Here is a 16,353-nt window from a genome sequence, read left to right on the forward strand (position 1 = left end):
ACTTGAAATGGCTCACATGATAGCAGAAAAGATCATTTCATTAAGGAAACCACAGTAAAATTCTATTGCTTAGAATGGTATTTAAGGATCTGGAGACACTGGTAAATTACCAGAACAGTATTGTCAATTTTTATAAAAGGTCTTTGACACCAATGATTATGGTATAATAGTTACATAATGCCTTACAGATTATATATGTCACATCAGTTATAGACAATTCCAGAGATGATAATCTATTAAAGTAGTTCAAAGAGAGTCCCACAGGAAGCTCTTTTGAAATCACTGATTTTAACTTACTAAAGGTATGGGTGTACAAGGTAAGTGGAAACATTTTCTGCTATTCATATGCAGATGAATTTCATTCTAGCTCAGAAACATTTGGAAAATTGACATCGCACGTGCTTCAAGCTATTAAATGTTAGTGATAGCATCATAGAAAAACACAATGGCTTTCAACATATGACAGTTTGTGTCTCAAGTAAAAAATGGACAGTGATATGTAAGAAAATCAAATTATATAATAAAAATTCTGTTACTATTATGGGATAGGATGTTTCTTCCCACCATGTCAGTGATGTTTCTGAGATCATAATGTTCACTGTGAATTTAAAGGGAGCTCTTTCTCCACAGCAAACAGGCAGGGAATCTAACTGTTCTTAAAATTGAGTCCTTGAATCGGACATTACTTTCAATGTTCATATATGACTACAGGACCAATGTAACTCCATGTCCTGTACAACCAGAAGAGTGGGAAGTTGTACTCCATATATGTATAATATGTCAAAATACATTCTACTGTCATGTATAACTAAAAAGAACAAATTTTTAAAAAGATTCCTTAGAAACATGTTAAAAATTCTGTTCTCAAGAGTGTTAGAATTATGTGTGCTGCAAATAGTTTATCAAGTCCTATTGGTTGGCAGTAATCAGAGGTTCACTCAGATACCACTAGTCAGTCTGAGCGTTCCTGGAGCTGGTTAATGTGCTTCTTTGAAGCTGGATGCATGGCACATTAGAGTCAATATATTTTATATGTAGAAATGGAAAAACAAGAATAACTTTCCTGATCAATGATAGTAATTATACTTAAAATTGAAGTTGCTAGCAGGCACACAAATCTACAGAATTGGGAAGGCTTTTTAAAGGTTATACTATCTTGGACATCATCCTGGTTATCCCCAACTCATGAAGTTTTGGTCTACTTATTGATAGGTTATCTCTCTAAATTTGCCTGTTCTCCAAAAAGTGATATTTTAAAAAATGTGTTCATCTTACTGGGGACTACTGATTCATGATCTCTTGATGTGAGGACCCAGGAATGTGCATTTTAAATAATCCTTCGCTACTAAGTATAAAACGTGTGAAACGAATTCTGGTTTCCTACTAGAATACACCATGTATCCAACATGGGCACTTGACCTTATTTTACAAACTGTTACCAAATGCTTTTGGTTTCATATTCCCAAAAACATAAGCAATTTGAACCCAGTGCCTCAGTGTTCACATGCTTAATTAGGTCTACACTACTTACACAAGTTAGAGGTAGGTAGTAGAAGATTTTTTATTTTTAAAAAATATATTACATAGGGCTGGGGATATGGCTCAGTGGTAAAGTGCTTGCCTAGCATATGTGAGGTCCTGAGTTCAATCCTAAGCAGCACCAAAAAAAAAAAAAAAAAAAAATTCATATAGATACACACACACACACACACACACACACACATATAGTACATGTAGTCACACAATTTTTTTCCCTTTTGAAAAGACTTCAGAATATCCAGAGTTGCTTTTCCTCTAACAAATTTCACATCTCTTGTCACATATTAACACAATATTTAATAATCTTACTTGGTTTTGGGAAACCAGAAAAAAATACACAATAGTTGAATTAAGTCAAGAGTCAAGATCAATTTGTTTCCAAGACTTTGAAGAGCTTCTCTTGTATTGCTCTAGTTCCTGAAACAAAAATATGTAATATTTTAAGAAAAATCAATTTTATAAATTCAAGTAGACATATTAAAACTGCTTTAGCATTTTTAGATAGAACAATGTGTCCTTTATAGCATTATCATTCTTAAAACTTCTTGATAATTTTATAAGTGATTATACAAAAGATTAATTTTCTAGAAACAGTCTTCAGAGTCTCTGTGTAGTCTAAGTAGAGATGAATTTATTAAAGTTTCATATAAAATTATATATTTCATACAACATACAAATTGTCTTTCAACTAATAAAACAGCATTTGTCATACTTTAAATATTGATCTCATTTTTGTTTGCTGTTCAAAGCTGAAGTTGAAGTTAGCAAAATATCAATATTTAAGATATATATAATCTTTGAACTAGCAATGCTACATTTAGAAATTTATCATACAGAATTATAAAGAGGTATACAAAGATAAGAGGTATACAAGGTATATTTAGATGTTTCCCAGTAAAGACTGATGAAATATATCAAATGTTCATTCACGCATGGCTTCCTAAGCAGCCAGCAAAAACAATTGTGGACCTATGTCACCTGACAACAGCAAATAGCTAGGGAGAAGGCAGGACATTTCCATGTGCTATCTTTTTTTTTTTGCAGTGCTGGGGATTGAACCCAGGGCCTTGTGCTTGCAAAGCAAGCACTCTACCAACTGAGCTATCTCCCCAGCCCCCATGTGCTATCTTTTATGTATGTATGTATTTAGTTAGCTTTCAGTATTGAGAATCGAACCCAGGAGTACTTTAAACTAAGCTTCATCCCCAGCCCTTTTTATTTTTTATTTTGAGACAGGGTCTTACTAAGTTGCTGAGGGCTTCACTTAGTTGCTGAGGGCTTCACTTAGTTGCTGAGGCTGGTTGTACTTGCAATCCTCCTGCCTCAGCCTTCTGAGTTACTGAGATTATAAGTGTGTACCACTACGCCTGGCCTTTTTTTTTTTTTTTTAATTTAAACAAAAATATAGAAAAGGGATAGAAAGGCTCAGCAAATAATTTCCATATTGATATCCCCTAAAATCAAGAATGCTTTAAAACTAGAGGGATTTTAAAAACTAGAAAATAATGGAGTGTTTTCTTGTACCTATGTGAAATGGGGCAAAAGACAGACCTCAGAGTAATTATGAGATTTAATCAGGAAAGACCCTGGGTCTGCAGGAAAGGTAAAAGGGGTCTTCCTATTTGGCTATAGCTACAAAACCTTCTAAATCATCATGACATGACCTATGGGGACTGGTTTCACAGGTCAGGAGGATCTCTGTGCATCTCTAGGGACAAAGAGCAAGACAGATTCTGGACAGCAATCATAAAAGAAATACTTTACTACAGAGATTTACAGTGGGTTACCACAGAACGCTGGCATGGAATGCCTCCCTACACTGGCGGGATTACTTGGTGGTGGAGAATGGACATATCTTTCTTGCCTAATAATCTGACAGGCCTTGGGCTTTTTTGAAGGCTTGAGTGTTGGAGAAACTGAATGGAAGTCAAGAATGTGCTTTTCCATCCTAGAAGTGGCACACTCTAATTTCACTTTAAAAAGTTAAAGGTCTTGAACCTCATTTTATGTTCCATTCCTGATTACTATTTAGATCATTAATAATAGGGTTTAGGGATGGGGGAGTGTCAAGAGGAGGAAAATATCTGGTCTACAGGCTCAGAGCCAGTCCTCACTCATAGGCCATTTTGTTATATTTTAATGCTACATCATCCTCCCAAGAAGAACAAAAATCAGAAGCAACTGTTTGATTACAGGTATGCAGGCACCAAACACAGTCTAGACTTATTTAAGTATTTACAGGTTGTTTCAAAGCAAGGATACATTCATGTAATTCTGGAAAACCCTGAGTATTTAAAATTTAGAAGTAGGTAAATCATTCTTTTCTTTTTTAAATTAATATCATTGTTCTGAATGTCAAATCAAATAAAATCTGAAGATTATAATGCTGCTTTCACTGAAAAATGTTATGCAGCAATGATCATATTAAAAGACCAAAAATAACATGGAAGAAATAGCAGTAGACAACTGGCTAGACTTTCACCTAATGTAGACAATTTCTTTTATATGCTGTGTCAATAACACTAGCAGTGACTACTATACTGCCTATATAAAAATAAAAGTGTATATTTAAATGTTTAGAGGGAAACTGATAGGAATCTTCCAAAATTAATCTTTAGAGAATTTCCTCATGTCTAACTCCTCTGTGTATATCAGCACACAATTGGAAACAACTTATGGTCCTGTAAGTCCTTTGAGAGCACATGAAATATAATTAAAATTTAAAATTTTAGATATTAGAATGTCACATTTGAGAATCAGATATCAATTAAATAACTTAGCATCAAATAGTAATCATTTTGGTATTTTTAAAGCAAAAGCATAGCCGGGCATGGTGGCGCACGCCTGTAATCCCAGCGGCTGAGACAGGAGGATAGAGAGTTCAAAGCCAGCCTCAGCAATGGCGAGGTGCTAAGCAACTCAGTGAGACCCTGTCTCTAAATAAAATACAAAATAGGGCTGGGGATGTGGCTAAGTGGTTGAGTTCAATGACCGGTACCAAAAAAAAAAAAAAAAAAAAAAAAAGCAAAAGCATAAATTTATATTAAGGAACTATATGTGCAAGCTGAAATCAATTTAATCTGCCAGAACAAGAATGAAATTGGTTAAAAAGCAAAATTAGGATATTATAACTTTTCAGGTTGGTTTAAAAAATCTAGCTAAGATTTTTAAAAATAGATTATAGCAATTATTGCCCTAATAGCAGTGAGGTACCAGTCAAGAGAAGAATGATACCCGCATTGTGGGGTCACGTTTTGGTTCACTTAGGGAAGACAGCTTTCAATGTGAAAACTCACAATGCTCAGAAGTAACCTCGTCCTTTAAGAATCCCTGAGCAGGTTAACAAAATAAATGTGGTCACTGCAATACAAAGAGATACCTATCAATAATGGCAGTTAATCATTGACTCCTAAATATTAATTCAGGGATGACTTCCAAGTAATCTCTACAGCCAAGGTACATATATAACAAGGGTTATGTGAGGTCATTTTACAGTCTCTCCAACATGCTTCTTATTTGGCTATAGCTACAAAACCTTCTAAATCATCATGACATCGTTTTCAAAAGTCTTCCAGACTATTTTTAAATTAAGTCTTGCTTACTTATCCTGGGACACCCAAAGGTGAAAAGTAAGTGCTAGTAAGAATATCCTGGTCACAGCTCCCAGCAGACAGCTGCCTTCAGGTTAGTTGTGCCACAGTGAGACTCCCTGAGTTACAGAGGCTGTCAGGGCTTTCAATTTAGAGAGCTGCAGATTGTGCAGTGTCTTATTTTAACAAACTAAGGGGAGATCTGAGAAAAGCCTAAGTATATTAGTTGAGTCTTGGTGACTTTACCAACTCTTGTATTTTTACATCAGACTTTATATTAAAATGGGACTATCTAGGCATATAAGGAATGCCTCTACTTTTAAGCAGAGATACTAGGTTCTGTCAGGTATGTTTATGTGCTTTCAGACTAAAGTCCTTAACAGGACAAGATAATTTTTCTGGTACTAGCAAAGTATAGGTATGTCTGAATGTCCTAATGAAAAATAAAAACCTTTCAGATAATCGCAGAAAGGAAAGAATATTATGAAAGTTTCTCAGCAGCAAGGTAAAAATCACTACCCATCTTTAGCATTAAATAAAGCAGAAAACTGAAAAAGGATACATGAACAGTAAGTCATCTCTGGATGGTGGAATGATAGGTGATTTTAAAATTATTTCTTTATGCATACCAGGATTTTTTTCTACAGTGCAGACATAATATTTATTTATTTTTAAAATATTTTTTAGTTGTAGATGGATACAATACCTTTATCTTATTTTATTTTTAAAATTTTTTTAGTTGTTGATGGGCTTTTATTTTATTGATTTATGTGTGGTGCTGAGAATCAAACCCAGTGCCTCACACATACTAGGCAAGTGCTCTACCACTGAGCCACAACCCAGCTCCAGATGTCATATTTAAATAATACCGAAAGTAAAAAAAAAAAAAAATGACAGGTAAATACACTGAAAAAAAAAATAAGGAATTCCCGAGGCATTCCAGATTCTACAATAAAATAAGAGGAAATCAAGTAACTGTTTAGGATAATAAATACCTGATCCTTCTGAATTCTCATCTCATCAACTTCACTTTCAGCATACTGAGGATCTCGTGCTGGGTCCTTGATATTTTTTAGTATGTTGATACTCTGAAATTACAATTCTCCAAATCATTTTATGCCCATAACTCAGTTTCTTTAATGGCTACCATCTAACAAATCAAGCTCCCACCCCCATCCTGACACTGAAGCCATTCTAAGGTCAAGTTTTCATCATCATTTTGGGTCCATTTGAATGTCCTCTAGGTCCTCTTGCCTCCTTCCCCTTTCAGATGCTATTTCTTTTTTAACAGTCAAAGGGCTCTGCTTGAAGCCTTTTTTTTTGTAGGTCCCATGTCTGACTTATATTTTAACCTCCACAGTGCCTTATTTACAATAGTTTTTTTTTTTTAAACAAATGTTCACTTGATTTTGAGCATGAGAGAGAAAAACAAAGTAATCCTAAAAGTAATCCTAATAGGATTTTGAAATATTTCCTATAACTCCTGAATAGTGCTAAGAATTCTTGCTTTAAAAGAGTTAGAAGTGCATACCTTTGGTGGAAAGAGCTTTTCATACACCTTTTTCCACAGTTCCATTGGCGAATGGGCATGAAGCTTTCCAATGTCATTATCAGACACAGGAGGAGACCCTGAAATTTGAAACTTTATTCCAAATGACTGTATTGATTAAAGCATTAGAAAATATCAACAGAGATGACATTTAAAAATATAAAATCTTAGATCTCATTTCCAATCTCCTTAATATAGTAATCAATAAAATTTATTGCTACCCAGCATGGCAAGCCCCTGGCAGATTCTAGTATTAGAAGAAAAGGAGGCAAGAAGTGAATAAGCTGCAATTCTCATTTTCCACACCATGTACCCAAACCCACACCTATATCCTATTAACAGTAATGCTTGCATGTATTTTACAACCTTGTTTTTTCTTTTTCTTTTTTAAGTGGGACTGACCCCAGGGTCTCGCATGTGCTAGGCAAGCACCATTCCACTGAACAACTTCCCAGCTCCCAACATTTGTGCTATGAAACATTCACCACAATCAAAATATCCATCAATATTGGAGAGTAAAATAAATCACAATGCACAGCCTTGCTTTGTAACACTGTTCAACAGCTAAAATAATAAACTTATATGTAGTATTAATATGGAAAATAAGGCATATTAAATAAAAAATTCAAAATGACATAGACTGATAGAATTATGCTAAAACATAGTTTTTTTTTCTATACCACATTTACATGCATGTGAATGCATAGAAAACTCTGGAAAGACATAACAAACTTGCTCCTTATATGTTACATGTACTATGTTAGCTTAATTATTAGAAGAATATATTTACATATTGCCTGCATTATTTAATTTGAAAAATTATAAAACTTGCTGCTACTTCCTAGCAACTTTCTATCTATAACCTGAGTTTTAAAAATTCTATGTCTTCATCATTATATTTACCACAACTTTTTCACTGTTGATCTTCTAGGGCTTCCTTACCACTTTGGTAGGAAAGGCATAGATAAAGTCCACTGATCTCATTCAGCTTTTCCAGGTTTTACTTGTACTCGTGTGTGTGTGTGTGTGTGTGTGTGTGTGTGTGTGTGTGTGTGTGTAAGTTCTACACAATTTTATCATCAGATCCACATATCTACCACCCACAGTCCAGACACTGAGAAGTTCTACTCCCTCAATGAGCCCTGTGTTGTACTTTTATAGACATACCTACTCTTTCCCAAGCCCTCCCCTGACTTCTCTACACACAGAGCTTTTTCTACCCTAGGACAACTACTAATCTAACCACTAAAACTTTTTCATTTCAAAAATTGTGTAAGATAGAAACACATTGTAAATAACCATCCCTGATAGGCTTTTTCTAATTTAGTATGATTCGCTAGAGATACATCCAGGTTGTGTGTATCCATAGTTTGTCATGGTACAGATGCACCTCAGTGTCTTTAGCCTTTCCCCTACTGAAGGACTTCTGAATTATCTCTAGTTTGGGGCTAGTTTTTATAGTTAAAGCTGCTAGGAACACATAAATTTTTTCATGAGCGTAACTCTAGGATAAACATTCACTAGTGCAATTTCTGAACCATATGGTAGATATGTGCTTAATTTTTGAAGAACCTGCCAAACAGTTTTCAGAGTGCCTACTACTTTATATTTCTACCTGCAATGTATGGGTGACCCAATTTTTTGGCATCCTCACCAGTATTGGGTGGTGTCATTATTTTTAATTTCAACCATTTTAATAAATATGTAGTGATATCTCATTGTGGTTTCGGTTTGTATTTCCCTAATGACTGATTATATTAAACACTTCTTTATGTGCTTGTCATTTTAAAAAAAATTTTCTAGTTATATATGGACACAAAGCCTTTACTTTATTTATTTTTAGGCGATGCTGAGGATCGAACCCATGCCAGGCAAGTACTCTACCACTGATCTATGGCCCCAGCCCCATGTGCTTGTCATTTTTATGTCCTCTTCAGTGAAATGTCTGCTCATGTGTTTTGCCCCCGATTCTATTTTTTTTTTTTTTTTGGTAATGGGGATTGAACCCAGTGGTGCTTTACTGCCAAGACACATCCCTATCCCTTTTTAATCATTTAAATTTTGAGACAGGGTCTCACCAAATTGCTTAGGGTCTTGCTCAGTCTCTCGAATTGCTGGGATTATAGGTGTGTGCCACCCTGCCTGGCTTCTTTTACTCATTTTCTAATTGAATTTTAAAAAATTGTTGAGTTCTTTATATAGTCAAAATATTAGTCCTTGGGCAGATAAGTGGTTCCAAAATATTTTCTCCCAGACTGTAGCATGTCTTTCCATCCTCTTCCATGGACTTTCATTGAGTAAGAGTTTTTAGTTTGATGAGGTCTAAGCTCCTTGGTTAAAAACTTAAATAATTATCAACCCTTTTCAGATTTCTAATGTTTACATGGGCAAGAGAGTTTCATAGACTACCTGGATAGCAGCACTATCTACCAGTACACACAGTGATCCTCACTGCTACTAAGATTAAGGTGGCATTGATAATCATTATAAAAATCAGTCTCCATGATTGCCCACTGGGCAAAAACACCTTTTTTCCTTTTATTCCAATTCAATCTATAATCTCATTACAAAGATCTCTACATTTGAAGTCAAATCATCTTCAGCTTGTATGGGTCATAGAAAATAGGAAATATAAGAAAGAACTAATGCCCATTAGTATGTCCAAATCAAACCATGCCACCTCCAAAGTATAAAGAATTGCAAGGCTCAACGATTTTCAGAGAAAACAGCTTTTGTTTAAAGATACGGTGTTTGATAATACAAGCTCTTCAAGTTCCTTTTTTGTAGAAGACTGTGGAATCCGTGAGTTTAGGAAATACAGCTTTTGGATAAAGCAAGCTAGTTTTATGATGAAAAAGTAAGGCACAACTAGATGGCACAATCCCTTCAATCTCTTATTTGTTCATTGCTCATAACATGTAGCTTTGAATTTCCTGACCATCCTATACTCATGGCTTCTAAACTTAAGAAGATAAAATGTAAAAGACCAAGATATCACTGAGGGAAAGAAAATATGTGCGTGTGTGTGTGCGTGTGTGTGTGTGTGTGTGTGCGTGTGTGCCGTTTTTGCTTTCTTTCTTTCTTTTTTTTTTGTTTGAGTGGAATAAAGATCAGAAATCAGCCTCTTATGTGATGACATTCCTTCTACCACAAATATGTCAATGGACTACATGTTGCATCAACATTGTGTTAACAGAATAAATATATATGAAATAACCACAATGATAATGAAATCAGAAAAGGCGGTATGTTGGAAATGAAGTAAACGTGGTGTAGGATAAAATCAATAAGTAATTAAAAAAAGATTGAATAATCTTAATAAGCTCACCAACCTATTTGACACAAAGAATCCAATCCTGCTGTGATAAACAGTGGTTTATTCTGATCCACACATATTGATTTACTAGAGAGAGAAGAAAAGATTCTAATTTAGTTTAGCAGTCAAATATACTGCCATCCTCTACTGTAAACATCTGAGTCAAGTTTTATATCTACTCACTGATGACAGCAAGCATTGCGGCAAATGAACGAGTACCAATTTAAGAAACTTCAAAAATTAAAGGTCAGCACAAATAAAGGTTTTTCAGGGAAAGAAAATGACAGACCCATTACTACATAAATCAAAACCAAGAGAAATGGCAAAGCTAAGAAAGATACATAGTAAAAATTTCAATTCCATTTCATGTTAATAAAAGTGTAATAACTAAGGGAGGGCTACTTAATTGAGGGGAAAGAAATCAGGGAACAAAAAGCATAATAGTATCAACTTATTCTAATTTCAAACAAATATTTTAGGTGTAAAAAGTGAGAAATAGTTAAGCAATGTAAGAAGCAGGAGATAATATGAAATTGTCCCTTTAAGAATTGTCATTTGGAGAACTTACCTAGTTAAAGAAAAAAAGAGAGAATAATAATCAGATATGGCAACAATACCAAATTAAATTAAGGGATATAAGGGACACTTTAACAGTACCTTTTATCAATGCCAAATGCCAACTGGTTGATAACTCCACGTATTTTTAGTAATAGAGCTTCTGATTTACTGGTAAACTTAAAAAAAAATCCAGAATAAATTAGAGGCTCTGCCTTCCAATCACAAAAACAGGTAAAATAAATACAGCTTTGAAGAAGTACAGAAAGAATTATTTGCTTGCCCAAGAAACACTTTTTAAGTGTGCACAACAAAACTTGAATAAAGAAATCTTGATCAATTTAACTCATTCTTTAAACTTCATGAGTGCATGGTGTGTAAAGGCCTTGCGTTAATTCACTAATCATTTCAGCTACTCAAATGGATCACAATCATTGTCAATTTTTAAAATGCATATGTGTGTGTGTATTTACTGTGTGTGTTCTTTTATGGTCTAAAAGAAAAATTATCTGCATGCATTTGCATTGGTTAGAAAACAAGAGGTATATATAAAAAATAACTTTCACAAAAAAGGGAATATTGCCACCTTCAAAGCAGTCAATGTGGGAGCTGCAGACTGATCCAATAATTCTGAAGCTCAATAAAATGATTTTTAAACTTCTCTTCTGAATTGCCTTTGGAGCCCGAAAAATAAACTACTAAATATTCTCACTGGTGGCATATAACTAGAATAACTATGACCAGAACATATTTGGAGAATGAAAGGAGGTAGATACTGTTAATAATTAAGCTGTCATATGAGGTGAAAATCAGGACATATGTTTACCCTACAAATCATTTCATTTTAAAAGATACAAAGTCATTCAGAATGTTATTTTGGCCAAACCAGAATGACTAAGATGCATGAAAATGGAAAAAACCTTAAAGGGGAAACAACCTTAAACTGCAATAAAATATAGTTATGAAACAAAGATATCAATTTTCTAGTTTCAATGGTAATTCCACAAGATAACCTTCATTCTGGAATAAAAATAAGGCTCCCAGGGAAAGTATTCCAGAAAATAAAAGATCTGATATGTTTATTTAAAAGAAAGCTCTGGAATAATTTTAATGCTTCTAATGAGTGTTTAAAAATATATAGAGAAAACTTTAATTGAATCATTGACTTTAATTGGAATATATTTATTATATAATAAATTTAATATTACATTATTAATTTAAATTAAATATAATTTTATTATTTATTATATGGGAGAGGAATAAACTCAATCACAAATATATTTCATAGAGATTAGGACTGGGAGAACATTAGAAGTTTTTTAATCCAATTCCTTCAGCTGCTGAATCAATCACCTCTAAAACAGCCTCATTACTTTCCAAAGCAATTTATTCCATTTTTAGATAATGTATTAGAAAGTTCTATCATATTTTGACTAAATTCTCTATACTGATTATTTTCAAAATAGTAATAAACATTTCAAAACTAATCTGTCAACCTAATGTATCAGCAAATACTGTTCAAACAAATACTGTTCAAATATTGGATGATTATAAGAAAACATCTAATAAAATATATTTGGAATGTTCTGAAAGTATAAAATTAAAAATATATTGTACACACATATATGATCTATAATAAGAAATATTTTTTCAGTCATAGTCTAATCATGAAAGCAAAGGGCCTGATCCTTGTCTCTAGGTTGCTCTGAGAACTCTGCTTTGAAGGGAAGAGAGACTGTGTTAGGCAATTGCTCTGCTACCAAGCCACATCCCCAGCTGGATCTTTTCTTTAAAAGATATCCAGCAAAATTTGATTCTGCCATGGAAGATAATGATAACAGTAATTACAACAACCAATATTTATTGGACTAATATTTTGTTCCAGGCCCTGTACTAAACATTTCACGTGTATTCCCTCTGTTAATACTCACAAGAATTCTACAAAAAAGGTAAATTTTTATCCATTTTACCCAGAGAAAGTGAGGCTTGAGTGAAATTAAATGACCTACCTAAAAGCATGTGGCTAGTAAACGGTCACTCTGAGAGCTAAACCCAGGTAACATTAGTATGACTTCAGAGTTCATGTTTTTAACTTCTACAACAAATAGCACTTTTTTTTAAACTCAAAAAAGAACATATTGTTAAAGTTTTGTTGTTGTTTGTTTTTTAAGGGCACAGAGATTCTAATTCTTAAGGGGAAACTAAAAATGAAAAAACAGTCAATTTATCTCTTGAAGCTTGAATGGGGTTTGTGGCTATAAGCAATTTAGAACTTTGGCTCCAAAAAAAGGGGAGGCCACATGGCAGAGTGTGTTCACACACTACCCAACACTGTACGAAGAGGTCTTTGACAGTGGCAAAAGGAAGGGAGGAGCCGAAGTGTGTTAGGAAACAGAGCTGTGCATTAAGTTGCTAACTTTTCCAAACTGGGTGCACTCCATTCAGGCCCAAAGGATAGTAAATACACGAACGAACCATTAGCGATGCTCCATAATAATGTGCAACAAATCGAAGTGTCTTGCATATTACCTTTCTCTTCTCAGAGTCAAAATCCTATAGAAATCATTTATTAAAAAGAAAAAAAACAAGTTGAGAGAACTAGATATCTGTGGCTGGAAGAAGCGAATTATTCAATCAGAGGTAATTTCTTATTTTTTAAAACCCACCCTGAGGGTAGTATTCTTCATCTTGATATTTGTTTCTATAGAGACTGGACAATAGCTGTAGCCTTCTCGAGCTACAGCTATCAGATCTTTTCTTTGTTTAAACACTTAGCTCAATAGAATTCAGATATAAGCACACATTTTATAGCCTGGAATACCCTAAGGATTCTCTGACAAGCACAGAAAAGAAGAAACTAATTTTCTACTTTCTTTAATTTAAAAGTAGGAAAGTAAGTCCTATCCCTCAGTGGGTTGAAGATTCGTTTTTTAAATCTTTCTTATCCCCATTCTAGCCACTATTTTTACTGTTCTAACTATATCTTCTTTTCCAAAATCTTTAAGATGTGTAACTCCTTAACCTACCCCTCCCAGAGCTATTTTTCTTTTATTTCATCATGATTTTTGCCTCTGCCCCATAAACCGCTGCCCTGTGTGTACAACAAAGAGTTGAAATTGGAAGAGCTTACCTGAAAAATATCATATTTACTTCCAATTATGACCAGCGGTATTGGAAATGGGTCAATTAATTCACGATCCTGTTAATAAAGGCATTTCATTATAAATATTACTTGCTATGTGCTCAGAAATTTCTATTGACTTCCAAAAGAATATCATTTTCAGTCTCTTCATAGGTATAGACTTTGCTATAGAATCTGTTCCAATATTAACCTCACTTACTAAGCTGTATTTCTTAGGATTAAACTGAAAGCAATTCCCTTAAGTACTATGATATTTATTCTTTTGCTTGTTCTGCCCTTTCATTTTCTTATGCAACACATCACTGTCAGGAATTTTTTTCCTATTTTGTGTTGACTGTTGCAATAGCATTTATACTGCATAGATTTGTTTTGTTCCAATACTGTCTATATAAAACTCAGGCATATAAACTCTAAGCAACAGAAAATGCTGCTTCTAGTTTTGTAGATTATGATACTCAGGAGTGTATTTAGAGAACCTGTGTTATCATCACAGCAACTTTATAATTTAATTCGTTGTCAGATGATCAAAAGATACTGAATATGTGACAGACACTAAATAAATGTAAAGTATAGAGTGACGATGAAAGTGTTGTAACTCTACTGCTTGCTTAAATTGGAAGCTTCATCTAGTCTTTGCCAGTGACTTTTGCACAGTCTGCTTTTTATCTTCATTTTACAGACATTATAAAATCAATATCAAACTACTACTTTAAAACTATTTCTTTTGACTGCTGTAATATGCCATACCAATCACAGCAGATGTCTAACAAGAAGACATAAGAAATCTTCCTTGTTTTGCTCTAACTGAGGTTTTATTAAATTGCTATAATTTTCCAGTGAACAGGTTCATCTACATCAAATGAATTTCAAGTCATGCATAAAAATCTAAAGAAGCTGTTCGTGATGTATGGGGCTTAGGATTCCAGGAATAAACCCAAAAGCAACTCACTGGATGGTCCTTTGGCATATTACTCCACATCTTCTGCCTCATTTCAGAAGCTGCTTTAGAATTTGTCTTTCCCAATTTCATTATCACTTTATCAACATGGCTTTTTGTGGCTTGCAACAGATTTTCCATAGTGAGCCAAAGGTCATTAGGCTTTGAAAGATCCAAAACAAGAATAATAGAAAATGTCCTAAAGAAATAAAAACATCCTTAAAATAAAAAGACTCAAAATAATGACCAGTTTGAAACTCTAGTGTACTAAAAATTACGTAAGAATAACAATACTGTAGGTGAAGAAAAAAAATAGCATTATTCTAAGACAAAAAATACAAGTTTTAGCCTTCTGAATTCCAATGCCTTTCTCTAATGATATTTCAGTGTTAAACTGGTAGTGGCACTAAAGTTTTTGTTGGAACTAAAAATAATCCAGTTCAAATAGAGACACTGCAAGCAACTGGATACAACAATGCCATGTTTAGACCAATTTTACTGTGTGCTCCAAAGAAGGAATGCAAAAACATGCATAAGAGGGGTAAGGCAAAGGAAACAGATCTATTGATGGACCTTGCTAGGAAACACCCATTTTATTTAAACTTTACAACAACCCTTTCTACAAGACATTATGATGTCTACTTATGGATCTGAAGTTCGAGGTATGAATTCATAGATCTAAAGTTACATGTTTTCCTGCTATACCATCTACCTTTCTGAAGGCATACCTGTGACCACAAGATCCACCACCACCATCACTACATGCATTTGTACTCTATTCATACACATCAAATATAAAGCTAAACTAATCAACCAAAAAAATTTCACTTAAAAATGGGCCAATAGGGGCTGGAGTTGTGGCTCAGTGGTAGAGCACTTGCCTGGCATGTGTGAGGCACCGAGTTCAATTCTCAGCACCACATATAAATAAATAAATAAACAAACAAATAAATAAATAAATAAAATAAAGGTCCATCAACAACTAAAAATATAAGAAATAAAAAAGAGCATATTTCTAAAAAAATTGGTCAATAAACACATGAAAATATGTTTATTATCACTAATTATTAGGGAAATATGAACCCAAACCACAAGAAGAATATAGAAACCTCAAAATAACAAATGTTGCCAAGGATATAGAAAAATTGGAGCCCTTGTGCATTGCTGGTGGGAATATATAATGGTGTAGCTTCTGTAGAAAACAGCATGACAGTGACTCAAAAAATTAAACAGAATTAGCATATGATTCAGCAATTCCACTTCTGGGTATATATCCAAATACTGGAAGCCAAAATTTGGACAAATATTTGTACACTGATGTTCACAGCAACATCATTCACAATTGTCACACAGCAGAAACAACACAAATGTCTATGGATAGATAAATGAATAAACAAAATGTGGTACATACGTATAATGGAATATTAGTCAGTCTTATAGGAAGGAACTTTGAACCATGCTACAACATAAACCTTGAAGACAGTATTCTAAGTGAGATAAACTATTAGAGAACAAATACAATTCCATTTCTATAGGGACTGCAACACTCAGATTCATAGAAAGTAGAACGATGCTTGCAAGGACTAGAGGAGAGGGAAACAAGGAGCTATGGTTTAATAGATAAAGAGCTTCGGTTTGAGTCAATGAAAATGTCCTGGACATAAATGTGGATACACATAACGGGACCAAATTATGCACCTTGAATGACCAAAATGTAAATTTTGT

At 33.9% G+C, this 16,353-nt stretch overlaps 1 protein-coding gene across 2 annotated transcripts in view; it reads right to left on the reverse strand.

Moving 5' to 3' along the window:
* Positions 1–1,813: 1,813 nt before the first annotated feature.
* DYNC2LI1 (dynein cytoplasmic 2 light intermediate chain 1) overlaps positions 1,814–16,353 on the reverse strand; it is a 29,651-nt gene continuing 15,111 nt past the window's right edge. For both annotated transcript variants that reach the window (XM_079109777.1, XM_079109776.1), the window contains exons 6-13: positions 14,641–14,827; positions 13,680–13,748; positions 13,025–13,102; positions 10,652–10,728; positions 10,011–10,081; positions 6,661–6,758; positions 6,125–6,217; positions 1,814–1,956 (exon numbers count right to left, since the gene is read on the reverse strand). In XM_079109777.1, coding sequence (XP_078965903.1) covers positions 1,894–1,956; positions 6,125–6,217; positions 6,661–6,758; positions 10,011–10,081; positions 10,652–10,728; positions 13,025–13,102; positions 13,680–13,748; positions 14,641–14,827 — 736 coding nt within the window. In that variant the 3' untranslated portion in view covers positions 1,814–1,893. The remainder of the gene's footprint in view (positions 1,957–6,124; positions 6,218–6,660; positions 6,759–10,010; positions 10,082–10,651; positions 10,729–13,024; positions 13,103–13,679; positions 13,749–14,640; positions 14,828–16,353) is intronic.

Source organism: Sciurus vulgaris, assembly GCF_902686455.1.
Source record: "Sciurus vulgaris genome assembly, chromosome: 14".
NCBI classification, from domain to species: domain Eukaryota; kingdom Metazoa; phylum Chordata; class Mammalia; order Rodentia; family Sciuridae; genus Sciurus; species Sciurus vulgaris.